Source organism: Elgaria multicarinata, chromosome 3 (genome assembly GCF_023053635.1).
Source record: "Elgaria multicarinata webbii isolate HBS135686 ecotype San Diego chromosome 3, rElgMul1.1.pri, whole genome shotgun sequence".
Taxonomy (NCBI): Eukaryota; Metazoa; Chordata; class Lepidosauria; order Squamata; family Anguidae; genus Elgaria; species Elgaria multicarinata.
In genome coordinates this window covers 89,512,964-89,539,047 of record NC_086173.1, presented here as the reverse complement: position 1 = coordinate 89,539,047, position 26,084 = coordinate 89,512,964, and the positions used below count along the sequence as shown (strand labels likewise).

General features: G+C 47.0%; 1 protein-coding gene across 1 annotated transcript in view; it reads right to left on the bottom strand.

Moving 5' to 3' along the window:
• Positions 1 to 6,907: 6,907 nt before the first annotated feature.
• SYNPO (synaptopodin) overlaps positions 6,908 to 26,084 on the bottom strand; it is a 60,496-nt gene continuing 41,319 nt past the window's right edge. Inside the window, exons 4-5 of the mRNA XM_063121557.1 lie at positions 20,789 to 23,109; positions 6,908 to 8,383 (exon numbers count right to left, since the gene is read on the bottom strand). Coding sequence (XP_062977627.1) covers positions 7,376 to 8,383; positions 20,789 to 23,109 — 3,329 coding nt within the window. The 3' untranslated portion in view covers positions 6,908 to 7,375. The remainder of the gene's footprint in view (positions 8,384 to 20,788; positions 23,110 to 26,084) is intronic.

Below are 26,084 nucleotides of genomic sequence, written 5' to 3'. Positions count from 1 at the left end.
CTTAGACCAGGGCTGCATAAACTGTGCCCTCCAGATGTTCTTGGACTGCAATTCTCATCATCCTTGGCCATTGACCATGCTGTCTGGGGATGTCGGGAGTCTGAGTCTAGCAACATTTGGAGGGCTGCAGGTTCCCACTCTTGCTTTAGATTATCCTTTCTTAAGGCTTCTTTAGGGCCTGGAGAGGTATTTAGATACCATATCGGAAAACCTACGCATTAAGCTTCCCCCTATAGGCCTTCTTTTGAAAATACTCTCTCTAGTGAAAAACAGGATTCCTGAGGAAGAGGAAGAATATGCTACTACTGCTATGCTTTGCGTTTCGTGCTTTTCAACTTCTCCACACAAGACCCATCTTGGCTTCCTTCTGCTGCAAACAGTGTTGTCCTTACAGGCTCCATGGCTGCCTGCATGGTTTAGGGAACAAAAAGAGGCCTTGAAAGATTCTTGACATTGCAAAAGGTTTCTTTTAACACCTCCTCCCAGACCAGGGCCTCTCTCCCACACACTCCAGGACATGCAACATTTCCTTCTGCTTACTAAACAAGAGCTTCTCAAATGACCAGGGCGAGTCTTCTCTCTGCCATAGTGTTTTCTTTGAAAAGTGCCATCGACCAGTGTTGCTTTCATGCTCAGCTTGCTCTTAGACATATTTCTGTCTTGCTCTTAGGACAAACCATCTTGCAGTTCATACCATGAACCTTTAGAGGGCTCCATAAGCCTTTCTTGTCCCCTTCCAGCCTCCCCCACCCCACCCCGCTCCTTCTCCAAAGGACTAGTCCACTGGCCTGAGAGCTATCTGAGAACGGCACCTGATGTACCCCATGCTCTCTGGGACTGAAATGTATCACTTAGGCCAGTCAGTCACAACAGAGGTCTCAGTGTGGGATTCAACATGTGATGTTCTCCTCTCCCTTGCCATTCCTCCGGTGAAACCAGAGCAGCAGCAAAGTATCCATTTAACCCCTCCAGGATGGAGAAGCCAAGCAGCTGTAGGGTAGCAAACATTTTGTAGTACTGGGTGTTCTTACACAGAGCTTTTAGCTCTAAGACTGTGCTGAGTCAAGGCAGAACGTGGTCTCCGCGGTAGCAAAAGCTTTACTTTGGCTATACTGCCTATGAGTCTCCACCCTTGCTGACTGCAGTGATTGCAAATGATGTCATGAGGCCCAAATGTAGGCTGACACAAGCAAGTGGAGAGCAAGGGTTTGACAGGGTTATTGCTTAGGGCTGAAATCTGTAAGGTCTCCCCTAAAAAAGACCTTATAGACCTCCATAATACGTTTGGGAACACCTGAAGAACACAGGAAAATGGGAAGCTGTCTTAGATCAACTCATGGGGCTATCTAGCTCAATGTTGTCCACAGTGGGGCTTCCAGGTGTTGTGACTGATTTGTATTTCCTGCCCAAGACTTTACAGCAGGGATGGGGAACCTGTGGCCCTCCAGATGTTGTGGTGGATTTGTACTTCCTGCCTGGGACTTTACAGTAGGGATGGGGGACCTGAAGCCCTCCAAATGTTGTTAGACTATGGTTACCATCTGCCCCAACCAGCATGGCCAAATGTCAAAGATCCAGCATCTAGAGTGGTGCAGATTCCCTGTCCCAGTCTACACTGACTGGCAGTGTTTCTCCAGGGTTACAGACTGGGCTCTTTCACAATCCTACCTGGAGATGCCAGGGATTGAACCTGGGACTATTTACATGCAAAACATATGCTTGCCCACTAAGCTACAGCCAGGAATGGTCCATCATTTAGGGCAAGGGGTGGGTGGGGACAGAGTCCTGCCTTTATTCTTCATTGCATCCAACTCCCAGCTGCTTGACCCCCAAATAGGAAAAACTCTGCTGTTGGCCCCTGCACACCACTGTGCACACACAGTTCCCCTCCTGACTTTACTACTCATTCAAGCAATGACTCTCCAAACAGCACATATGCAACGGAGTGGAGCTGTGCATGGCTACAGCCCTTCCGCTACAGAACCACCTCTCATGCTTCTGCAATCTCCTGAATGCAACAATCCAGATCTTGTCAGTTTCCTTTTCCTTGTGCTTTCATACATGCCCAAAGCCCATGACCTCCACATGACTCCAGTAACGATGGGTTGATGCATCTGGTTGCCCTACATGCCCTACTCCACCTTGTCATCGTTCCCTGCCCCTGCAAAATAACCCAAGAGCCTTTGAATTGTCCTTGCTGTGGAACGACACTGCACAAGCCATGCCATAGGACAAGCTTGGCTAGCTTGCCTTGGACTGTTTCCAAGGAACCCACAGCCTGAAGCCTCCCCACCCCATATATCTCCCCCATAAGCTTATGCATGATCAGAAGAAAACAAAGACGGGGCCCTCACTTCTTCATTCCTGGCTCACCTCAAATTAGCACTGAATACACATTCCTGTCTTTAAAGGTCAGAGGGATAAAAATAGAGGACAAGTGCAGAACTAAAGGCAAGTGAGGAAAACACCTGATATGGCCCTGCCCACGCCAGGCAGAGTTCGGCTATAACATGATACCATCTCGCACAGTGTGCAAGACAGAAAACAGGGGGGGGGGGCAGGTTTGAGAGATACCCTCATCAGGTCATGTAAACAGGAAGGGCCATTTGTTATTAGCAGGGCCCTTGACCGTGACAGTAAACAAGAAGAGCCAAGCAAAGAAGTGAAGAAGTCTTGTTTCCGGAGTCCAGTAGGAAAACTCCAGTGCCAAGAACCTCCTGTTCTAAATTGTGGTAGGCATCCCTTAATACAGGGGTGGGCAGAAGGTAGATCTCCAGGTGTTTTGGACTTCAACTCCCAGAAGCTCCTGTGAGCCTGGCCAATGGCCAGAAATAGTGGGTGTTGAAGGCCAAAACATAGATCTTATTTTCTGCCCACCCCTGCCTTACTCTATGTGTCAAAGAGCCTTACAATTTTATTTTATTTACCAATGATCTAGGGTCCTTTCAAATGAGGCATTTGTCCTGCTACCACCCTATCTCAAACACAGAATTTGATGGGGGAAATTGAAGATGTTGTTTTCAATTTGTAATCCTCTCCTGTTTTCCCATCCTTTTCTCTTTTTTATTACCAAAAAAGCCTCTTAAAGGGGAAGAGGGAAAAGAGCTGCACAGTGCCTTTGGATTGGCAGTTCTGGCAGCTGTCAATCTGGAAGCACCCTCACCTTCATCCTTATGGAAAGCGGACTGGTAAGTTACGTTCCAATTTCCAAAGCTTGTTATTGCTGCATCCAACCCTTTTTTTTTCTTGAACCAGTTTAGGAGGAACCTAACTGAAGTTTTCTCCTCTTTTTATTGCTGCCTTACACTGAATTCCCTAACAGACTCTTTAAAAGCCAGAAATCGTCTTGCTGGTTTTGCCGTCATGAATAGGCTAATAGCGTGTGTGTGTTTGTGTGCGTTTTTAATCAGTAGGTCAGCCTTCCCCAATCAGATGCCCTCCAGATGTGTTGTACTACAGTTCCCAGCATTCCTGATCACTGGTCATGCTGGCTGGTGCTGCTGGGAATTGGAGTCTAAAACATCTGCTGGGCACCAGGTTGTCTCAGCCTGTCTTAAAGGATCCACACTTTGGCCTGTGCTACTCACAATGTTTGGGCCCCCCATGGGAACACATTTTGTACAGGCTGATCCTGTGGCTGTTCTCCATTAGGGCAGACTTCATAAAGAAAGCTTGAGGGTTTGTTTTTTCCATAACAAGCTGGATGTTTACCAGGCACTGACTTGGAGGTGTTAGCTCTAATGCAGTCTTGGTGAAGCCATATGGTATTCATCATGCTGTCTTCCAGTGCTGGGCCAATAATTATTACTCTGTAGGAAGAGTTCCAGGATGGATGGATGGATGGATGGAGATATATATATATATATATTTGCGGGGTGGGGGTAGAGGAACACTGATAACTTTCTCGCACTTGGACTCACATTCCTCTTATGAAAAATATTTTACTTGTGTGATTCGGGGTGCAGTCCTATTGTCAAGGGCTGCCTGCCGATGGGACATAGAATATGTCGGAAGCCCCACTACACCGGCAGAATGCAAGCTACGCCGCTGGCACAAAGAATCTGCTGGTGGAACTGCATAGATCCATACAGAAATGCTCTGCTGGCAGATTTGCTTACCAGTGAAGATCCACAGTTAGAAAGGTTAAAACCGGGCAAAACTGTGGGTGGGACACACAAGGAGGAGCGCACTTGCATCCTATCCTATCCTCAAATCATAGCCATGGCCCCATCAACACTGCAATTTCACATCAAACCTTGACCTAGTGCAAGACATTTTTCTACCATTAAAAATAGCCTTCCCCTCACTGATAACGATCCCGCCTATGACACCACGACAGAGGATAGGATGTGGTATAACTCAGCCGTCTAATATCCCAGCTCTCCACCACCAGTATATAAGCCACAGAAAGGGAGACCACATCTACCGTATTTCTTCAATTCTAAGACACACTTTTCCCCCCATATAAACATCTTTAAAAACGGGGTGCGTCTTAGAATCTCAGGCATGTCTTAGGGGTTTTTTTTCTGTTGGTGGTACTGAAATTAGTGTGCGTCTTACAATTGATGGCGTCTTACAATCGAAGAAATACGGTAAGCTGATAGGGCATGCGGCATAGCAATGCAGAGACAGGGTGCTTCCAGCTGAAGCATTTATCCCACCATCCTCATCATGGAATTTCACAGGGGGGTGGGCAGACATGTCTTCCACCTGTCACCCTCCCACATTTTTCCCATCATTCCTCCGTCTTTTCTCTCACCACAGACAATCCATTAAGAAAGAAAACACAGAGGAGCTGCACAATGCCTTCCAGATTGGTAGCACTAGGAGCCCCCCCCCCTTGCAATTTGGAAACAGCCTTTGAGCTCACAAGGGGGAGCTCACAAGTTTTTGATACGCACTTCTAAAAATGCAGTTTTTCCCCAATCAAAAATGCACATTTTTTCCAAATTGAAATAAATAAATAAATGCTTGCATTCAGGAACACAAACAAGGTGAACTGAGCTTCCAAGAGGAATTCACAGAAACTTGACATCAAAGAATAGCAAAACAGAAGAAAAGAGGCAAAATGGGTGCAGGACAGAGACGATGTCATGTGAGTCCCGCGCTGCAAAACCAGATCCCAAACATGGCGAGAGTGCGTTAAACCACTGGCGGTATGGATGTTTGGCCATCTTTTGCAAGGAAAGGGGGCAACCATACTACTGGACTGCTACTTTCTTTCCCCCCACCCTTGCCATAGGTGAATCATGTGCTTCATCCAAGTTGTACAGGTCTCCCCTCCCTCCCCGCACACACACCAACAGCATGGACCAGCATCTCCCATACTTAGGGAAGGCACAGCGTCAGCTCATCTCTCGGTTGGAGAAGCACAGACCCTCCACTCCAACCACGGCTGCTTCTTGACAAACACTCATCAACCCTGTTGCCTTAATCACCGCTGGGATGGATGGAACAGAACCAGCTGTCACTGCACAGGCTCACAGAGCGCCACTGCAACCCGCAAGGGAGAAGGGGTGCATGCATACTCACAGCCACTGGATGTATCCCTTTCAGGAACTCCCCCATCCCAGATGAACGAAGGCTACAGCTTTGCAACAGGTCTTGTTCCTTGATTGCTAGGGAGTGCTAGGCAGGGGGTCTCTCCCCACTTCCCCCAAGTGAATGATCTGGCTTCAGCTAACCTCAGGATGAGACTCTGAGTGGGGTGGCCAGGGGACTTGAAGGGCCCAGGAAGTGGGAGAGAAATGCCCCATGATGTGTCTTGTTCCTGCCTCTTGCTGCAGCTGAGTGGTTAGGGAAGGGTGCGTGGGTTGGGGGCCAGAGAACGCCCTCTCTATTGCCTCTGACTATAAAATGACTGTTTGGGGCTAGGTATGCCAAAAGTGTCTAGGGGCCGTTGCCCCCTCCCCGTTGGCAGGGCTTGAACTGGCCTCTTCTGCTTTACAGCCCTTGCCCTATGGAATGAGCCACTGGGGGATCCTTCTGTCAGTGTGTATTCTGCAGCTGTCCCTCTCTGTGGCAAAAGGGTCTTTCCATCCCTAGGCTGGTCTTGAACCCATAGCCAGGAGAGTACTGCATGCTCAGGGAGCTGTGTTGGGTGTCTCCTCTCCTCTCCCCTTCCCTTCTTGTGTTGTGCTCCAAAGCAGGGGGTTTGAAGAACCTCTGCCCATAGGGATGTCTGGGGACTGGCAAGACCACATTCATTGCTGGCTGTGCTGCTGGGGCTGCTGGAGGGATGTGTGTGTCTTGTGTGTCTTGTCATACAAGAGTAGGTGCTGGGGGTGTATACCCATCGGCGTATCTTAATTGGCTCCCTCCATATGTGGGCAACGTGTGGGCAGCAGCATCGGCACAGTCCCTGATTGGCAAGCTTTGGCCGTGTTTCCAGGAATGTTGGGGTGTTTCTCTCTGTGTGTCTCATTTTATGCTGTTTTCTGCTTTTCTGCATTATGCATTTCCCCTCCTGGGCTGAGCACATATAGGGATGGTAGCCATTCCACCGGTATAGAAGGGGCATCTCTCCTCACAGCACAATTAGGCTATAGAATTGTTCATCTCAGTTCTCCATCATCCTGTGTCCTGGTGTGGAGGGTCTCAGCTCCAGCAATCCAGAGAGAGGCTCACAGGATTGATGTAAAGCCAGGCCTTCCATTTGCAGGCAAAGCTAAGTCATGCAGATCAGACGGCGGGGATAAACTGCCCAGCTGATTGTTTTTCACTCTCTGCTCATTCCCGCAGGCCATTGGTGTGAAGGCAGGCCTGACTCGTGGCCCCATCAGAGTAGGGACTCATGGGGGGGGGGGCGCAGTGGAGGACAGAATAACAACTATAATAGAAGACAAGCATAATGCTGGTGGGCCTCTCGTCCTGCTCTCTCACTGACAGTCTGCCGGGGATTACGCAGCAGCGTGTGTGTGTGTGATTGTCCTCCTCCCACAGGATATTTCAGAACAAGAACAAAAGCAGTCAAAGCCTTATTAATCTCTCCTGAGCAAAGGAAGTTATTGGTGGCTCCAGTCCAGTGGAGATAGATAAAACAAAGCCCGTAAAAGCCAAATACACATACAAATGCCGTGATAGGGGAGGGCACTAAAAGGGATCCTATGGAGATCTGGTGTGTTGGGGTAGAATCTTAGCCACATTTCCCTCCGCTTAAGGCAACTTTGCCCTGAGAAGTCTTATCCACCAATGATTCCTTGTTCTACCCTGTCCTTCTAAGTCTCCAGAAAGTGGCAGTGGAGAAGGCTTGTGGAGATCTTTGCAGACCTGGCTGCTTCCCCCTTACGCTTCATTAGGTTGCCAGGATTATGTGCTTGCTGGCCCATGTAAATGCTTTGGCAACAGGCTTCACGGCCTCTCCGTTACCCCACACTTAGGAGGTGCAGGGTGCCCCTGTGGGAAGGCTACCCCGTTTCAGCCGCAGGTTCCCATTCCAGCCTCGGGGACAAATGTTTAAGCTGCGGATGCTGGGTGACTTGATTCCCGAGTCTTCGGAGTCAAGGGACACATCGGAGTTGGTGGGTGACATGGAGGTGTTGCGCTTCACTGGAGAATGTGCTCTCACAATGGGGGACTGCAGGGGGCTCTTGAGGGTTGGGGAACAGGAGCCCAGATTCTTGGGACTGACACATGATGATTTTCTGCTGGTACTTGCTAGTGGGGTGAAGATCCGATGGCTATCCATGATGGTTGGTTTTGGAGACAGTGCTGGATCCCTGTGGGCTACAGAATGGGTGCCCATGGTTCTTGGGCCATTATTAGTTGCTGCACTGAAAAATGATCCCCCGGCATTGATGGGCAGGGTGAAGTACTTGTTCCCATTCATCCGCAATGCTTTCGGCGACTGTAGTGGGCTTCTGTAGGTTGGAGAGGGGCTGCCCAGCAGCCGGGGGCTGTTGCTTGAAGATGCACTGGCTTGTGGTGATGCCATGGAGGTGGGGAGGGAGACGCGTCTGTACCCATCCATTCTCATGGGCCTGGGAGATTGCAGTGGGCTTGGGGAATGGTTCTTGGGACTGCTGCTGGAGGACGACACATCGGCAGGGGGAGTGAAAGGCCTGAAGCACTCTACCCCCGTGGCTTTGGGAGAAGTGCTCTTCCTGCGGGCAGCGTTGATGATGTTTCTGGCCAGGAGCGCCTGCATCTGTCGGCTGGACTTGGGATCCATCTCCTGCCGAAAGGGGGAGAGAGATCTTTCGCTCCAGGATGGGGACATGGGGGGCTGAGGGCTCATGACACTGGTAGCTCGAAAAGCCTCGATAAGGCCCTCTTCGGGCTCTGGAGTCGGGGCTGGGCTCAGCCAGCCATCTAAACTGCTAGGCTGCCGTCGCAGCTGTCGTGGAGTCCACGTCGGGGAAGCAGGCAGGGACGCCTTTCTCTCCTGTAAGGGGAACAGAGAGGAGGGTGAGTGTTCTGCCCATTTGATGCCCTTCAGGCTGAGTTTGCAAGTGGAAGGGGATGTTTGACCATCTCAAATGGGCATCGTAGGAGAAAATAGGGTCCAGAGAGCAGCAAGCGGTCTGAAATTCTTTCCCAGCAATATCAATTCCTCCACAGCACAAGGCACACGGCCTCCCTGCATTACTCTATGAGTTCGGTGAATAAAATATCCTGATATCATTGCAAGAATGCTGTATTCATAGCTGAGAACCAATCTGAAAAGGGTTGAAAATGCAACACAGAGAGAGAGAGAGAGAGAGAGAGAGAGAGGCAGGCAGAGAAATCCCAGAATGACTTATGGCTTTAAGCCAGGAGTGCAGAACATTCAGCCTGCAGACCTAATCCAACCTGCATATTTTTCAGGGAAGGAACACTGAGGGTGAGAAAGAAACAATTAGTAAAAAAGCACCCCATGGTAGATATTTTTTATATCTCTCCATTTCTTTTTACTATCCTTAAACTATTGAGAGTCTGAAATGTTGTTGATCTACTGCAGGGGTGGGCAACACGTGGCCTGTGCATCCCTCACCCCACCCTCGGCATGCCTCCCCCGACTATCCTAAGTGCAGACCCTGTTACCCCCGCCACCTCCACTGTGTTTAAAAATGGCGACTTTAGTACCTTTGAGCACTAAAAAGATCCAATTTTGCTTGTTCTAAAGTTAAAGTTGACTCTTTTTAGAGCACTGAAGTGGTTTGCTGCTGAAATTCCATTGAGTTCCCTCTCCCATGCCCTCGAAAGTGTGATATGTGGGGAGGGGGTTATCCATGGGACAGGCGAAAATGGTCCCTGGACCCACTGACATTGCCTGCCCAATGTCACAGCCAACGGCAGTGGGCTCTTTGTCACTGGAGGTACTCAAGCAAAGACCAGACAGCCATCTGCCAGGGATGCTTTGAAATGGATTTCTGCATGAGCAGGGCATTGGACCAGATGGCCTAAATGCCCCCTTCCAATGCTACGATTCTATGAATTGGAAAACCCACAAGACTTTGCTCATTCATTGCAATGAAGCATCAGGCCAAGCAGCAAAGCTCCTTATAGGTGGGAGTAGACTTTAGGTGAGGACAGGACATAAGCAGTAGTCAGAATGGAAAAGGAAGAAGGAATCCAAAGAATGCAAAGATGTGACCCTGCAAGAAGTTAACACAGAAAACAGACCATAGTCCCTTTATGCATTTCTACTCTATATATTCTCCTAGATGTTCTGCCTCTTCTTGCCCCATAGGCTCGTTATACATGTTTTAAGAAACATGGGGAAACTCATATAAGAATTAGAATGCACATACTATCTGTTTTGGTTTTGAGAGGTGTATTTGGCCGACCAGCATCCAGCTTTTCCCCCAGATGTGCATTTCATAATTGGAATGGACCAGCCTCCAACCATTCTTAAGGCAAAGGTCTTGAGATATGCCTTAGTAACCAGACGTAGCAGAAGAGGGCCGATTTGTAATAGTAACAAGATTTAATGTATTTAGGAGAAAAGGATGGAGAAACTGCCAGAAGAAGGATAACACCTGAGTTTGGAGGGGCCATAGCAGTGTGACAGAGCACATGCTTTGCATGCAGAAGATCCCAAGTTCTCCAGGCAAAGTGAGGAAAAGAATCTCACCTGAAACCCTGGTGCCGGAGTTAGGCCATGTCTACACCAGCCCTATAGTCTGTATGACACACAGGGACTCCTGGGGTCAGGGGGGATGGGCACGTGTTTTCCCAGAGATAAAGAAATCCTGCAAAAACCTCATTCTTCCCATGGTGTTGGGACTGTCCTGAGACCGTGGGAGGTCTGGGCACCCGTCCCGCCAGGTGCCACGCTTACTTGTGCCCTTCAGGGGAGGGTGTGGCAGCGATTTTGCTACCCCTGATATGGCAGGGAGGGGGTTTCGGGGAGGTTTCAGTTAAAAAAAACCACCTACTCGCATTTTCGATGGAGCGGGGCCTTGCTCTTGCGCGACTGGCCCCGCTGCTTCACACACACACAAAAAGGCTCCTGCACCTTTCCTGCATGTGGCGCAGGTGTGTGGACCCGGGATCCTCCCCCTTCCCTCCAAGAAGGCCGGGAGGTGTAGAAAAGGCCTTTGTGTCAATGATACTGGGCTAGATGGACCAAGGGTTTGACTCAGTATAAGGCAGCTACCTATGTTCTCATATGATGTGAATCCATGTTCCCTCTGCCAGGCATTAATATGTACATTCTATATGTTGACATTGAGGCTGTTAAGCCATTGGTTGGAGGTCATTCTTCTGTTGGCTGCGGTGCCTTTCAAACTGCTGCAACATGACATTAATGCACAGGAATAGCCATTCACATGGGCCTTCTCTGGGCACAATTGCTCCAGTTACTTCTAAAGGGTGGGTGTTGTGTGTGGGCACAGATCCGGGGAAATGAAATTCATTCTTGAGTAAGTTGTAGCCCTTCTCATCCCATACAGCAACTAGATGTAAAGGAATACAGGAAGCTGCCTTAAGTGGTGTCAGACCATCAGTTCAGCTAGCTCAGTATTGTTTACACTGACCGGCAGTGGCTCAGTAGGTTTTCAGATGGGATTCTTTCCCAGCCCTATCTGGAGATGCCAGGAATTGAACCTAGGACCTCCGGCATGCAAATCAGACACTCTATCCACTGAGCTACAGTGCCTGCTGCTAGAAAAGTATCCTAAACTATAAGTAATTTCATATGAAGTATGAGATTTGTTTCAAATGGTATGAGCAGCTGGGCACAAGCAGGTAGACCCCCAGGAGCCTGAATCCATCCATCCATCCATCCATCCTTCCTTCCTTCCTTCCTTCCTTCCATCCAGCTGTGTGAATCTCTTTCCTCAGCATGTACACAGTGCAACCAACCCCCTTGCTGTCTAGCAGAAATGCTGACACAAGGAAATAAGTGGCTTGCTGATCCTTCTGTGCCAAGGATTACAGGCTTTGAGTTCATGCTCTGTATCCCACCCAGAACTGCATCAGAGCAAAAACTATTGGAAAGAGTGCTGACATTTCCTTTGCTTCCAAAGCTCTATCCTCTGTGGAACCCTGCCCCCCTCCCCACACTACATCTCTCTCTCTCTCTCTCTCTCTCTCTCTCTCTCTCTCTCTCTCTCTCTCTCTCTCTCTCTCTCTCTCTTGTTGCTATGATGTTTCAGCAAAGGAAAGGAAATTCAGAGCCTGCCAAACAGAGGAGTCCAAACACAAAGCACCTGCCAAACCAAAAGCATTACTCAGTCACCTTTCAGCAAAAGCCATCATGTACTTTAAAGTCAAAAGCCAAAATGGTGTTCGACTCATCCTAGGCATTATCTAAAAAGCACTGCAACAGTCACACAAAAGGGTATCCATGTTTGTCACAGCACTGCTAGTTATGCTTCTGGTGGTTTGTTTCAGCTTTTCTAGGGTACAGCTTGATCTATAAAGTATAACAACTGCTCTGACCATATGCACGTGTACTATGAAAACTGAGGCCGGATCTACACCAAGCAAGATATAACACTTTGAAAGCAGATGAAACCAGTATATGGAATGTGTCATGGGCTCCAACGGTTGTGAATGCACTTCAATACCATTATAAAGCAGTAGTGTAGATCCTGCAAAAAAGTATGTATTATATTTTATTTAGTGTTGTTCCCTGCCTCAATCCAGAGAGAGAGGCGGGTATTATTATTATTATTATTATTATTGTTGTTATTAATTATTATTATTATTTCTCAGAAACATGGTTTTACTTGGACACGGTCTGAGTAAACAGAGTCCTCCTATCCTTAAGATTCCTATATAAATTCAGCAGCACTGAGCAAGGAAAAGCTCTTATCTCCAAATAGCATCGGATCAGAGGAAAGAGGTTTCCTTGCAGCTTGCTGAGAAAGGCTCTCTTTTTTTTAATGCAGAGAAAACTCTTATCTCCAATCAGCTGCTGAACCAGAAATAAGAGCTTTTCCCTGCCTAGAGAGAAGGGGTGGGATCTGTTAAAGAAACTAATAGGACAGATGGGGACACCCCCACCCCCCCATGGGCCATGTTCACCTGTGGGTTCCCAACACCAACTATATACAACTGGTAACAACAGTATGCATAAGAATCTCTTACATAAGATCAGTGCATTTGAGTATGTGGATATATAGAATACATCAGCTAAAGGCCCATAACATTTCATGGGTGTTGCAATTAGTGCTGGGCCGAAACCTGCCCCCTATTTTCAGGAACTTTATCTCTTCCTGAAAAAGAGGCATTGTTTTTTTCTGCCTCTTTCACAGGGAGGGGGGAATTCTCCTTGGGCAGGGGGACAGGGTTTTCCACATACCTTTTTTTAAGTGTAGCTGGTTGCTGAGGGCCCTTCTTACTATTTTTTAGTTTGTTTAAAAAACAAACAAACAAACCTCTTTCCTCCAGCATTTGGAGGAGCCCAGCAGGTCTTAGACCATGTGACCTCTCCCTCTCCAATAAGCATTCACTAAGCACTCCTGGGCTCCTGAAAATGCCAGGGGTGTTTTAAAAAAAGAAAGAAAACCCCTCAACAACTGGCTACATTTAAAAAGGTATGTGGAAAACCTGTTCTCCCCAAGGAAAAAATACTCCAAAATTCTCACCTCTCCCAGCCTCTTTTGCCCAAGGCAAAAAGACCTAAAAATAGACCTAAGGTTTATCCTGGGATCGTCCCGGGGTCATCCCTGTTCATGTAAATGACACACAGGATATCCCGAGAGCAGGCAGGGACGATCCCGGGATAAACCTTCGGTCTAGCTAAGGCCCAAATTTTGTTTCCCACCCCCCACGAAATGCTGAAAATGGAACGGTCGAAATTTTTGGCACAGCACTAGTTCCAATCCCTCACACTCCTGACCATCCCTCCTCACTTCTGTCCCCCATCTCCCTTGCTCTACCTTAGGGGTAGGCAACATTTGGCCTGTGTACTGCATGCAACCCCTTGGCCCTTTTTGTCCCTCCTCCCCACTTCGCCTTCCTGGTGATGCCACTGAATTTGCTGCAGTGGCAGCAAGTGAAAACAGCGATTTGGCTTGAAAACAAGGCACACAGGGAGCACATGCCTTGTTTGGAAGCAAAATCATGCTCCTAGAAGCTTTCCAGGCGTGCAATTCTGTTTCCAAAGAGTGCCTTCACTATGTGCTTTGTTTTCAAGAAAAATGCTGCGTTTTGTTGTTGTTGCTGCTGCTGCTGCAGCAATTTTGGTAGCAAATGCAGCAGCAGCAGCAGCAGGGTGCAGCCCCCAATGAGGTCCTAGGGGGCAATGTGGCCCCTGATCATTGGAGGTTGCTCACTCTTGCTCTTGACTCAACCCCCCTCATTCCTTTTATGCTGCCTCAGGAGGGCCCAAATGCCTCCCTCCCATTAGGGCCACCACTTAGGTCACTTCACCCTGCATGGCAGGGCCGGCCCTGTCTCCCGCCCCCGACTTTCTGATCCCTCACAGTCCTTTTTCTATTCTCTCTTGTCCCAACCCACCACCTTTTTCTTACCCCCACCTCTTTCTTTCTTATAGTGGCTTCTGCAGAGACTATGACAGTAGCTGTGATGGGACTATCTAGCCCAGAGGTGGGCAATTCATGGCCCTCCTGTTATTTTAGGCATATAACCTCCACCACTACCATAGCCAACCGTGAGGGACGGTAGGAGGTTTCTAGCCAATGTGAGACAAACTACCTAAATTCTCCGAGTGACTGTCTGGGCCAGAGGTTCCCAACAATGGATCTTCAGATGTTTTTGGCTACAATTCCCACCATCTCTGATCATAGGGTGACTAAGTATGATGGGAATTGTAGCCTGACAACATCTGGGAACTCAAGGTTGGGATTTTACATTGACAAGACAGTTCTTCTCAATTCCACCAGGTTCATCACTGCATGGGCAAACAGGTGAAGGAGAGAGAGAGAGAGAGAATCTTCTACAATTCTTCATCTTGTGCGAAGGCAACTGTGCTGAAAAAAATCTCTTTGTCATGTTTGTTTTCCCTAGAGGCACAGTTTCAGCAGGTGAGCTCTCATTTAGCCCTATTTATTGTTAATGAAGTAAATACCAGCAAGAGTCCTCTGATTTCTCTGCAGCAACACCTTGTGGTTGTCTACAAGCAGCAAAAACCCCACAGTGGCTGTGGATCTGTGCCCTGTTGGTTAGGCAACACAGGCGCAGTGTCACAGCTACTGCGGGGCTTCCCCGGGATACTCTGATTTGAAAAAGTTGGGGATTTACTCTGACCTTTTCAAAGGGAGCGATGTCAACGTGGTGCTTCTGCCATGTAATGTCGCTCTGTGGCCATTCCGGTGGCAACCTGGGGGTGAAGCCTGGTGGAAGGTGACCAGTGAAGAGGGTGGGGGTAGCTCCGGGACTTGGACGGCCACCCAGAAACCCTGCCCTCCCTCCTTGGCATCGGGATTACCCAACAACGATGCAGGAGAGGGAAAGCACAGGGTTAAGGAGGGAGCCACTGCCGTAATTTTGTAATACTTTTGCTGAGGGTTATTTATTTATGTATTTTTAGAAGTTGTGCCCCTTGCTTATACTGCAATGCACAGCTGGTCAATTTTTTTTCCTTTTTAAAAAGGGAGCAACAGCAGCAAGACGATCCCACCCCATCTGTTCTCTTACATGCGGCTGGGATGTCATACCATTGTGATTGCGGGAGTATCAGACAAAGGCAAGAATGTGGTTGGAACACAACACCCTGGACTGCTTCTGCAGAACAGGCTCATAGCTAGATGAACGAGCATAACATTTTATGCAGAATGAGGAGTGAATCAAAACACTTCCCAAAGTAAATGTGTTTGCTTAGTGATAGCGAAACAGAAAATTGCTTCTTGTTTCCTGCTCGGCCCTCACTCAAGCATCTTGGAATCTTATCCTGAAAGTTCCCATTATATTTGAAACCCAATGTCTCAGCAGTGAAGGGAAGATATTGAGCTGATGAATGCTTCCTTGTTGCTTTGTTTTGCAGGGCGTTACCTTCTATGGCCTTTAGTACAAGGCATACTTTGGTCAATCCTGCATCCCTTCCTTGGGAAGTGATTGTGAATCTGTCCAAATTTATGGTGCTGGGATTTGTCCCAGGTGCTTCAGTAGCAAATCCCACCCACCCCAGGTTTACTCTCAAGCATGCCTTTGCTTCTTTTTATCACTGTTCTGGAACTGTAATTGCCAACTTCCGTCAGGGTGGTGTTAGAATAACCTTCTTCCCCTGTTTTTCTTTGGGTTTTATTTAGTAGGACTGGGAGAACAGCTCCTATAAGCAGTGGCCCATTTTCACGACCAGCTCTGGCATAATAGAAAAATAGGGAGCTGCCTTATACTCAGAACTTTGGTCCATCTAGCCCAGCATTGTTTACACTGACTGGCAGCAGCTCTTCTGGGTTTCAGGCAGAAGTTCTTCCAGCCCAGCTCGGAAAAGCCGGGCTTGAACTTGAGACCTTCTGCTTGCAAAGCAGGTGCTCTACCACTGAGCTACGGACCCTCCATAGCCAACTGGGAGCCACTAGTCCCATCAGTGGAAGCTGTGCTTTGATTGACAACAGCCCACACCAAATTCACCATGTGCCTGCAAACATCTGGCTGAGAGAACCAAGAAAGAAAGAAAAAGAGAGAATTCCCACTGGTATTTGAAGTTCTGTGACATCCAACCTGTTTTAAACTGACCTTCTACATGCCTCTATGGGCTCATCTACACCAAGCAAGATATTCCACTATGAAAGCAGTATGAAAGTGGTTTATAAAAGGCAGGAGCTACACTACTGCTTTATAGTGGTATTGAAGTGCACTGACAACTGTTGGGGCCCATTGACACAGACCATACACCTCTTCCATACCACTTTCATAGTGTTCTATCCTGCTTGGTGTGGATGTATCAATGGTCCCCAACAGTTGCCAGTGCACTTCAGTACCACTATAAAGCACTAGTGTAGATCCTGCCTTTTATATACTGCTTTCATACCGCTTTCATAGTGGAATATCCTGCTTGGTGTAGATGAGCCCTATGTGTGTGTGTGTTTCACCTACGGCAATTTTTGCTCCCCTCCCCCTCCAGTAGAACATCAAGTTTAGGCAATGACTAATGTACAATACGCATACCTTCCAAGGCATTGACTCCTGCAAGTGGCCAAGGGCAAGTTTTGCTTTTGTTGTTTCCCCTCTTCTGAAGAGGCTACAGCCCTGACGACAGCAGGGGGCTGGCTGTGCTCTAGCCCCTTCCAACAGCTAAGCCACATTTTTTTCCACTTATAGCAGGACGCATAGGGAAGGATGCAACAGTGTCACAGCACTAGTGCTATTGAGGTTGCACTCACGTAAATCTAAAGCTTGTGCAATGTCAATAGTGCCTGCTAGCATGATAGGTTTCCCAGGAAGCCCATCTCATTAGCAAACACTATTAACATTACATTAGCATTGGTTTATGCTCGTGGAACATCGATAACACTAGCACCGTGACATCGCTGGATCCTCCCCAAGTCTTCCATTTTATTGATGGAGACAGGGGGAAATCCCTTACTAGGCCTTCCTAAGACTTCCCTGAATGTCTTGCCTGTAATGTTTTTTAATCAACTGTCAAATATTTGGAACTGTCTATCAAACTGGCTAGAGATTTGCACAAGTGTTTGGAAAGGCTGCCGTCTTCACTGACAGGAATTTATGAAGGAAATGTGAGGAAAAGTAGCTACACCTTGATTAAACAGCAGGTTTTTCTGGCCGAAGATGATAGCCAAAACTTGAGCCCTTCATGGAAATGAACAAACATTACTTCAGAGAACTGATGACAGAAGCCTTTGCTCTATAAATATCCAGATATCCCATAGCACTTACCCTGTAATTTTCCTGCCACCTCTATAACTATCCCATCTCCAAGTGCAATGGCATATCATTCACATACTGCTCCTCCACAGGCATTTGCCCTATAAATCTGTTAATGTTACAGAGCTTTTCCCTATGTCTTCACACACTGGTGGCGTGTTTAGCAGTTCCCAGGTACAGCTGGCTAGACTAGCAGAGACCTATCGTGTGTTATTCTGTTGGCACGAGTATTCAGTTGTGAGGTTTCAGTGCATATTTGAAACTGGACTATTTGTGCCAGGTGTGAATTTTGTTAACCCAGGACAGAATGTAGCAGAGGAACTAAAGGAGCACTGTAATGCTGGTTTTATGTTTAGTGTTGCCAGCCAAATTTAAGTCTTGTGCATGAAAAACATCCTTAATTCATGGGTCTTGATTGCTTTGTTGGTATTTCAGCAAAGACTTTGAATTCCCCTCAGCTATGTCCTCACAGCAGGATTTGTCAGACCGCCTAAGATTACAGATACAGAGAAAGAAAGGGAGAGAGAGAGAACTAGATTTTTACCATCTGTATCTAAATATACTGCATATACTATTTTAATTTATTGTGCCACATATTTGTCTTACCATTTGTCACTAAATAGAACTGGCTGATCTGAAATGTCATGGGGGGAAGGGCAGGGAGAGCAATGACTGAAATAAAGTGCTAAGTGCTGGATTTTCTAGAGACTCTTCACTCAGGGTTGAGAACACCTGTTCTGTGGAGTTTGCCTGTTCCTGAAGGTCAGTCTGCAGTTATTTTGCTTCCAGAACCACCCTTTCAAGCCAACATTAATGTACAAATCAAAGCCACCTTTGTCCAGAGGCCTGCACTCCTGTTCTGTATACAGACTTTTACAGGCCTTACACTTTTGTGACTCCTGGCTGTCTAGCTCCATTCAAAGATACTACAGTAAGAGTGTCCAGGTTGTCAAAAGTAAGAAGCAATGCCAGATGTGTCACTTTCAAAAGAAAGTGCTCAATTACTTTCCCTGGACCATGTACTGGCCTACAAAGTTGGCCTGAAGTTCCCCCAACAAGGGGAAAAGGAGCAATCATGGTGAGGGAAGGAAACGGTATAAGAGCCAGTGTGGTGTAGTGGCTAAAGTGTTGGACTGAGAGTCGGGAGATCCGGGTTCTAGTCCTCACTCAGCCATGGAAACCCACTGGGTGACTTTGGGCCAGTCACAGACTCTCAGCCCTACCTTCCTCACAGGGTTGTTGTTGTTGTGAGGATAGAAATGGAGAGGAGGAGGATTATGTATGCTGCCTTGGGTTCCTTGGAGGAAAAAAGGCGGGACATAAATGCAATAATAAATAAATAAAATAAAAACGATGAAGCCTTTCAATAGTGCCTGCTTAATACTCTGGGCATAGAAGAGCATTGCAGCGAATTCAACTTTGAATCAAAATGTTTCCCTGAAGGAGATCCCTTACTACCCTTACTGGTAGGTGTTGGAGGCCATATTTCCTCTTGGAAGCAATCCACCAGATGATGTCAGGAAGTGGGCCTCTCCCCCTAGAGCCTCACCCTGACATCATCCACAGAACAATTGCTCAGTGCTTCTCTCTGCATGGAGAAAGGACTCAGCAGCCATCCCTGGATGGCGAGAAGTGGGTGAAGCAACTGCACATTCAGCCAGCACCTAGAGGAGTCATTTCTCTAGGTGCCAGCTGAGTGTGCTGCCATCTTTTCTCCTCTCCAGCTTTTCCCAATGGGGAAAGTGAGGGAGGAGCAACGTGTACTCAGATGACACCTTGAGGAACTTGCTGAGCCCTGAACCAGCTTTGCTCCATTCCCCTTCTCTTCCTTTTTCCCTTTGGAGGGAGCACAGCGTTGGGGAGGGGCATGGGCATTGGGCCGGCAGGCCAGAAATTCCCCATTCCTGTCTTACATCTAAACATCAGAGGAAGTAGAATCAGACTGAAAGTGAACTTGTTCTTGATCTATCTGTTGATAATGTTTTCAACCCCCAGCATTCATGAGAAATAACCAGAGGGAGTGTAATTATGAAATATAAAAGGGTTAACATTTGAAGCTCACTTTATTTGCCTTCTGATTTTTTTAGTCTATTGGCGGCACATCCCGTGGTTCCTTTCCCCTACCCCTCCACAATCATAAGGGCCAGAAATTTGTGAAAACTTTTAAAAATATAAATGATTACAGTTTTATAAGGAAATAGTGTATCATGGGATCACATTTTGTACATCCCTGGTTTATGTTAATGTTTGCTAATGCTAAACATGTCTTTTCTGTGGGACAACTGTAAAGTGACTCCATTGCATGATGCTGAAATCAGATCTTCAAAACCAGCTTATTGTCTGTCATATGACTTCTCATTATAATGTTCACCAGGGGCTAAACGGTGGTGCTGAGCTACGTGCATCTCTGTGTTACATAGTTGTACAGAGGCCTGCTTTTGCTAACTTTATCAAAGATGTTCTCTGTGTTCACGTAAATTGGTACAGAACCCAAGATCCCACTTTGTCTTTCTACAAGCTAATAGCAGGACACCCGCAGAAACCTCCTGGGTTGCAGAGGAAAGATTTCCACTCTGTCTCTTCAGACCCTTCATGATGGGATGGGGGCTGCCATGTGGATTTTAATGTTTGCAAAGCAGGGTAGGTAAATCAGCACCACTGAGCATTAAATACAGGATGCTGAGAGGCTAGTGAATTTTGTGTTCTTGTTATTATTTGGTTTTGGCATCCTTCTCTTCACCCCAAGGTGATTCTCAGTGTTGTTGTCTGAAGGAGACAATGAAAGAATAGTAGGGAGGGGAAATATAAGAAGCAGAAATGTAGGGGTGCCAGGAACAGATATCAGCTGGAGGTGATGTTGTCTGAAATCAAAGGCGATCAGTGGGGGAAAGAGCACATGCCTTTCCGCATCAGCAGAGAGCAGAGGTTGCAAGCATGTCATGCTGGAGACTCTGAATGAAGAGAGGAGAGAGGGAAAACGTCCTGCAGAGCAAAGAAGAAATTCAAAAGGCAAGGCAGAGATGAAGCCAGAGAGTTGATGCTCCATAAAGTTTCTGGGCATGAGAGAAGAAGAAGAAGAAGAAGGCATCAGACGCTTCCTCCTGTTTCAGTCAAGCTTCAGCTAACAATGTTCTAGGACTCTTATGCTTGGATTACGTTACACTCCTATTGTGCACTGCACTCTCACGCCGTTTAGTTCTCCGTGGAAGGTAATCAGCACAAATGTATGAATCCGATGTCACAATTCTGCCAGGACTGGCCCAACTAAGGCAGATCAGCAACATGCCAGGTCAGACTGGGCTCCTACTAGTACAGATCTTTTCATTAGAAATGCCCAAGGGAGCCCCTGTCTGCTTGCGTAAGCTCCAATTCCTTAGTTTTAAAGGGCTCTGGCCCACTGGGGTTTGAGACAGGGCTACATGATATGCAAGTTGTGCTTGCATTTGTAACCTGCGAGCTGTCTTCATTTTGCCTTTTTTTCACGCCACCCATCGCCACTGACCCAAACCCTTGCACATACACTTTTAATTAAATAACGTTACTTGTAGTAAAAAGAAGGTTTCCACACCTGAGGCTCAATTCCTGCACTCTTGGTGGAATAAGAAGGCCTTGGAGCTTGGAAGACTCCTTTAGCTCGTGGCGACAAAATTCTAGAAGAGTATTCAAAAGAGGGTTCCGGTGCTGTTTCCGTGCTTGCTCTGCTGTTCTGAGATGGATGCACAGTCCCAGCTGATGGGGCAAACAGACCAGGCATTGATCTGCTTGGACTGGGCTGGGCCGGTGGATACAAAATAGGAGGAGGTGGCAAGGGAGACGTTGGGCAAGAAGCCTGTCTCGTATAACTGGGTTCTGGAATCACAGGCTTTGGCGGTGGTGCCCCTTTTGGTAAAGACCTTAATGGCCCTTTGACTGGAGACAGGATGAACAAGGAGGACTGGAGCTGGTATGGCTGTTGCTTCGAGATTTCCAGCTCCTTTTTCGAAATCTCACTCTCTGACATGTTGCTGTTGTACAAAGGTACAGGAGGAGCCTTCTGAGATCTGGCTGGACTTCTGGGTGTGGGATGGAATGCCATGGGGGAGAGATGAGTTTCTGAAGCGTATTTCCAGGAGGGAGGGAGGGACATCGTAGGTGAAGGAGACCTGGTTATATCTGGGTGTGATGGTGACTCAATAACGTACTTCTGCATCCTCGACTGCCTTCTGGCAAAGAGTTCTGCTCCTTTCCCTCTTGCCTCTGATAGGCTTTGGTTGGATTTGATCATTGGCTTGGGTTGGATTTTTGGTGACCTTAAACACGAAGACCATTCTGGTGCTGTATCTCCAGGGGCCTGGGCTGCCCCCTCCATCGAACTACTTTCAGGCAGGAAGTTAGAGGCTTCTGCTCCCAGAGCAAATGGCTCCTCCTCAGCAATGGCTCCTCCATGTCCTTTCTGCTTTTTCCTATTATCTGCTCTCTGGACTAAATTCAAAAGATCTGGATTAGGAGCCACTTTTGGCTTCTCAACGAAGGTGAACATGAACTTTTTGGTTGCTCGGCGGGCTGCAGACTCCTCCAGAATGCCTGATTTATTTGGAGGTGGCTCTTTGTTCTCTCCAGACTGGGGTCCTGGTCTGCTGTCTTCATACTTAGCCCCTTGTGGAACAGGGGCCTTCTCTTCTTCATTAGGGTACAGTGCTGAGTAGGCTGGAGGTGACCTGACCCTTGTTACTGGAGGAGGACTGGAAAATGTTTCTGCATAGGTGGGGGGTGGAGGAAGCTCTACTACGGGGCTTTTCTCTGCTGCTGGTGTGGGGGGCGAAGCTAGTGACTGAGTTCCAAAAGGTCTTGCAGTTCGGTTCTTCACAGGCATCGGTTTAGACAACGTCAGGCGTACTTCACAGTACTGCTTATTAGTGGGAGCCGGTATTTCATTAGGCTGTATCTCAGTGACGAGAATGGGTTTCTCAGTTTCAGCACTGGGGAAAATGTTCTCGTTGTCAATGATCAACACATCCTGCTCCTTGCTGAGAAGCTCTCCATTCTCCTTCCCCTCGCTAACTGGTTCACTCAGTGCCTTGTCAAGAACAATATTATTCTCCCTATCGATCATAGGCATGTACGGCTCCTTGTCAGGGATGTTGTTGTTATTCTCACTGCCAATAATGGGTAAATATGGCTCTTTATCAAGAACATTGTTCTCTCTGTCAATATGCAGCATGTATGGCTCCTTTTCAAGAATGGTACTATTATTCTCCCTGTCAGTGACAGGCGCATCATCCACAATAGGGGATATGTTTTCTAAACGGTCGATAGCTGGTGCTTGTTCAATAAGAGGTGCTTTTTCAAACTCATGGCTTGTAAGTTCATGCATCCCATTGGTTGAAGCTGTCCCTGTACTTGCCTTGAGGTACACACTGAGAGGGATCTGTTGAAAGTCTTCAGCTGGAATCTCCTCGGAGGATAATGGGGTGTTCTTCTCACTATTTACTTTATTCCACTGAGAGCCCTGTGTATTATCTAGAGTCTGTTCTACAACTAGTCTCTCCTCATACTTCTCCATAGTGCTGCTTTGTTTCCACAATCCAGAATCTTTGGGGCAAGACGATCCTTTTGGCTCTCTCTTTTCTCTTAAGGTCTGCTTCAAATGGAACTCTTTCCCATGGCTGGGAATGCTGTGGTGAGCATTCGCTCTGGGGTTGTCCTCCTCCTCCACAGCTACCTGTTCTCTGCTTGTTGTCTTGGGGGCTTCTAAGGTAAATGCATTAACCCGTTGCTTGCGCCTATGAAACAGAAGGACCCCTTTGGAGTTGGAGCTGGGTGGGGTTGTCAGCTGGGCAGCAATTCGCTGGCTTCTGGCTTTTGCTTCCTTCAGCTCTTTTTCAGAAAGACTTGCACTTCTTGAAATATCTGAGGAAGAGAGAAAATAATATGGAGGACAGTGTTAAAAGAAGAGCCACAAAATCCTGAAACGCACACACAAACACACACATGTGCACTCACTTGCTCACACTTTAAAGGATAAAAATTGGATATTATTTGTAGTTTCTCCCAGTTGTGCTTCCCTAAAAGCTTGTTAGTCATAACCCAATTGGAAAAAACCAACCCACGTTGAGTAGTGAACCATCTACAGAGGGCAAGAGCTTGATGCTACCAAAAACATAAGCCATGGAAGTAAACAGTAGTGTAAACTTCTCTTGTTGAGATGCTAATGCAGTTCGGTAGACAAGAAGAAAGTGGATTTTAAATCCTAGCCCCACCATGGATTCACTTGGCAGCCTGTGACAAGTCACTGCCACTGGTACTAAGTTGTAAAGAAGCAGTAATAAATGATCACCACACACCAGGGGGATGCTGATGCCGATGATGAAAAAGTTACAGCAGAGTAAAGCAGCAGCATATTTTTGCCTGCCTCTGAATACCAGTTGCTAGGGAACAACAGTGGGAGGGAGGGATCCCGCTCACATCCTGCTTGTGGGTTTCCCAGAGGCATCAGGTTGGTTAAAATGGGAAACAGGGCAAGGCCTTTGGTCTGGTCAAGTAGGGGTCTTCTTAGGTTGCTATACATATTAGAGGCTTGCTATTTAGAAGAGTCTTTAAAGCAAGGGTGAGCAACTTCTGGCCCTTCAGATGTTTTGACTTACAGAGCCAATGGTGAAGGAAGACCAGTTGCTGGGGAACATGGATGGGAGGGTGCTGTTGTACCATGTCCTGGAGGGAATCTACAGTCATACTGAAGGCGCCTGCGTGCGCCTCCAGTCCGCCCTCAAAACAATGGTGTAGACGGAGAAAGAAGAGACGGAGGAAGAGGCGGAGGAGGCGGCGGCTGGGGAACAGGCCGCGTCCTTGCCGCCGCCGCCGGCCTCCTGCTGCTGTGGTAAGAGCCACCCAGGTCGGAGAGCTCGGCAGAACCGGTTCCCCAGCCGCCGCCTCCTCCGCCTCTTCCTCCATCTCTTCTTTCTCCGTCTACACCATCGTTTTGAGGGCGGACTGGAGGCACACACAGGCACCTTCAGTACGACGTGTAGATTCCCTCCTGCTTGTTGGCCACTGTGTGAACTGAGTGCTGGACTAGATGGACCCTTGGTCTGATCCAGCATCAGGGCACTTCTTATGTTCTTTAAGACGGGTTATAGGCCAAAACATCTGGAGGGCCACAAGTTGCCTACCCATGTTTTAAAGAAAAGCAGAAACTGGATGGGGTAACTCAGAAGTACAAGCATGGCTTCCTTGACCAACCAGAAACTATTTCAGAGGAATGGTTTATATTGTTTGTCAGGAATGACAAAGTAAATTAAATCCATCTCTGTCCCTGCCTTCAAAGAATTTCAAATTGAAAAAGAAGGTACTGAAGAAGTTTTAGAGAAACCTAGAACTCATCCTTGCTTTTTATGCCTTCTTATCCTAACTGTATTTATTTTCTATTCTTTATTTTATTTACTATTTGAGAGAAATGGATTGGGTAAAAAGATGCACTTGAAGGAAGATCATGTTTAAATTTAATAGAAATTTCAGCAGTTTTTATCATATGTGCAGCACTTTCATTAGTCATGTTGCATGTGGAAAAAATCCTGTTTATGGTCCTCTGCGTTAACCCAAATAATGGATTTAGAATACGCTGTTCAAAAGGCTACTGTAAACCATAAAAAGGCCTGCCATTTCAGAGGGCAGAAAATGTTCAGGGATTTCCCAGTGCATTTCTACTTCAGAACTGAAGCCCACTCTGTACCATATTAAAACATTGGGGCGTGGGATTAGGGTGGTCACTGAGGACATTAATTTGCATAAAATGCATATGCTAATTTATATGTAGAGATGCATATTTAGAAATAAAGATGATAATTTAAATAGAAATACAACGCATCTCACCTTAGTAAGATCTCATAATGAGCAGTGCAAAACACTTCCACATCTTCTTCTATGACCTATGTGACTACTGCATCCTCAGTATGATGTTCAGGGTACTAATGCTTGATGGACAACTTCATGGCCCCTTCTCTCCCTACCTATGTTCTTTATCTTTATGCCAGTCTTGGCCTGGAAAGCCGTTCAAATAGCGCATGGCTGGGCAACTTCTGACGCTACAGATATTTTGGCCTACAACACCCAGAATTCCTCACCATTGACTATGCTGGCTCGAGTTCATGAGAGTAGTAGGCCAAAACATCAGGAAGGTCACAAGTTGTCCACCTCTGAAATAGAGGATGCCATTAAATAGAGGACTATCATTTGCAAAATAGGGCACATGGCCACCCCAGGGGAGGAGGGAATAGCTAAAACCAAGGAGTAATGGGGTGGAAAAAGAATGACGAAAGCAATAAAGAACAACAGCAATGACATAACAGCCTGCACCACAGCCTTATTTTTCCTTCCAGTTTTTTTAGGAAATTCAAATTTGCACTGTGCAAATATGTCACGGATCCTTGTAATGGACCACAAAATATGCCATATAAAATCTGGGGTGCTTCCAGAAAGAGAGGTACTACTAGTGCTAAGAGACAGAAGACACTGTGCAGCTATTCCATCTTTTTCTGCTTAACAGACTTTGCATAGTAAGAAAAAAATTGGAAGAAGTGGTGGGAAAACATGGAAGGGTTACGAGTGGAAGGTGGCATTGTCTGGACCCCACCCATGTAAATTCTGTGAATGAGGCAAGCAGATGGCACAATAAAAGACTCATCTGGAAGACATTTACTCATGTCTAAAATCTGTCTTATAAATATGAAATTTAGAACAAGGTCTTGCAGGACAGAGGGAGTTTTTAAAAAAGGATTCTGAACTAATTGCCAACCAAGCTAAATTAAATCTACGCCAGTCTTTCCTATTGATTGGGTTTAAAGTAATTAAATCAAACAGACAATAATGTATAGCAGAAGCCCAGTGAT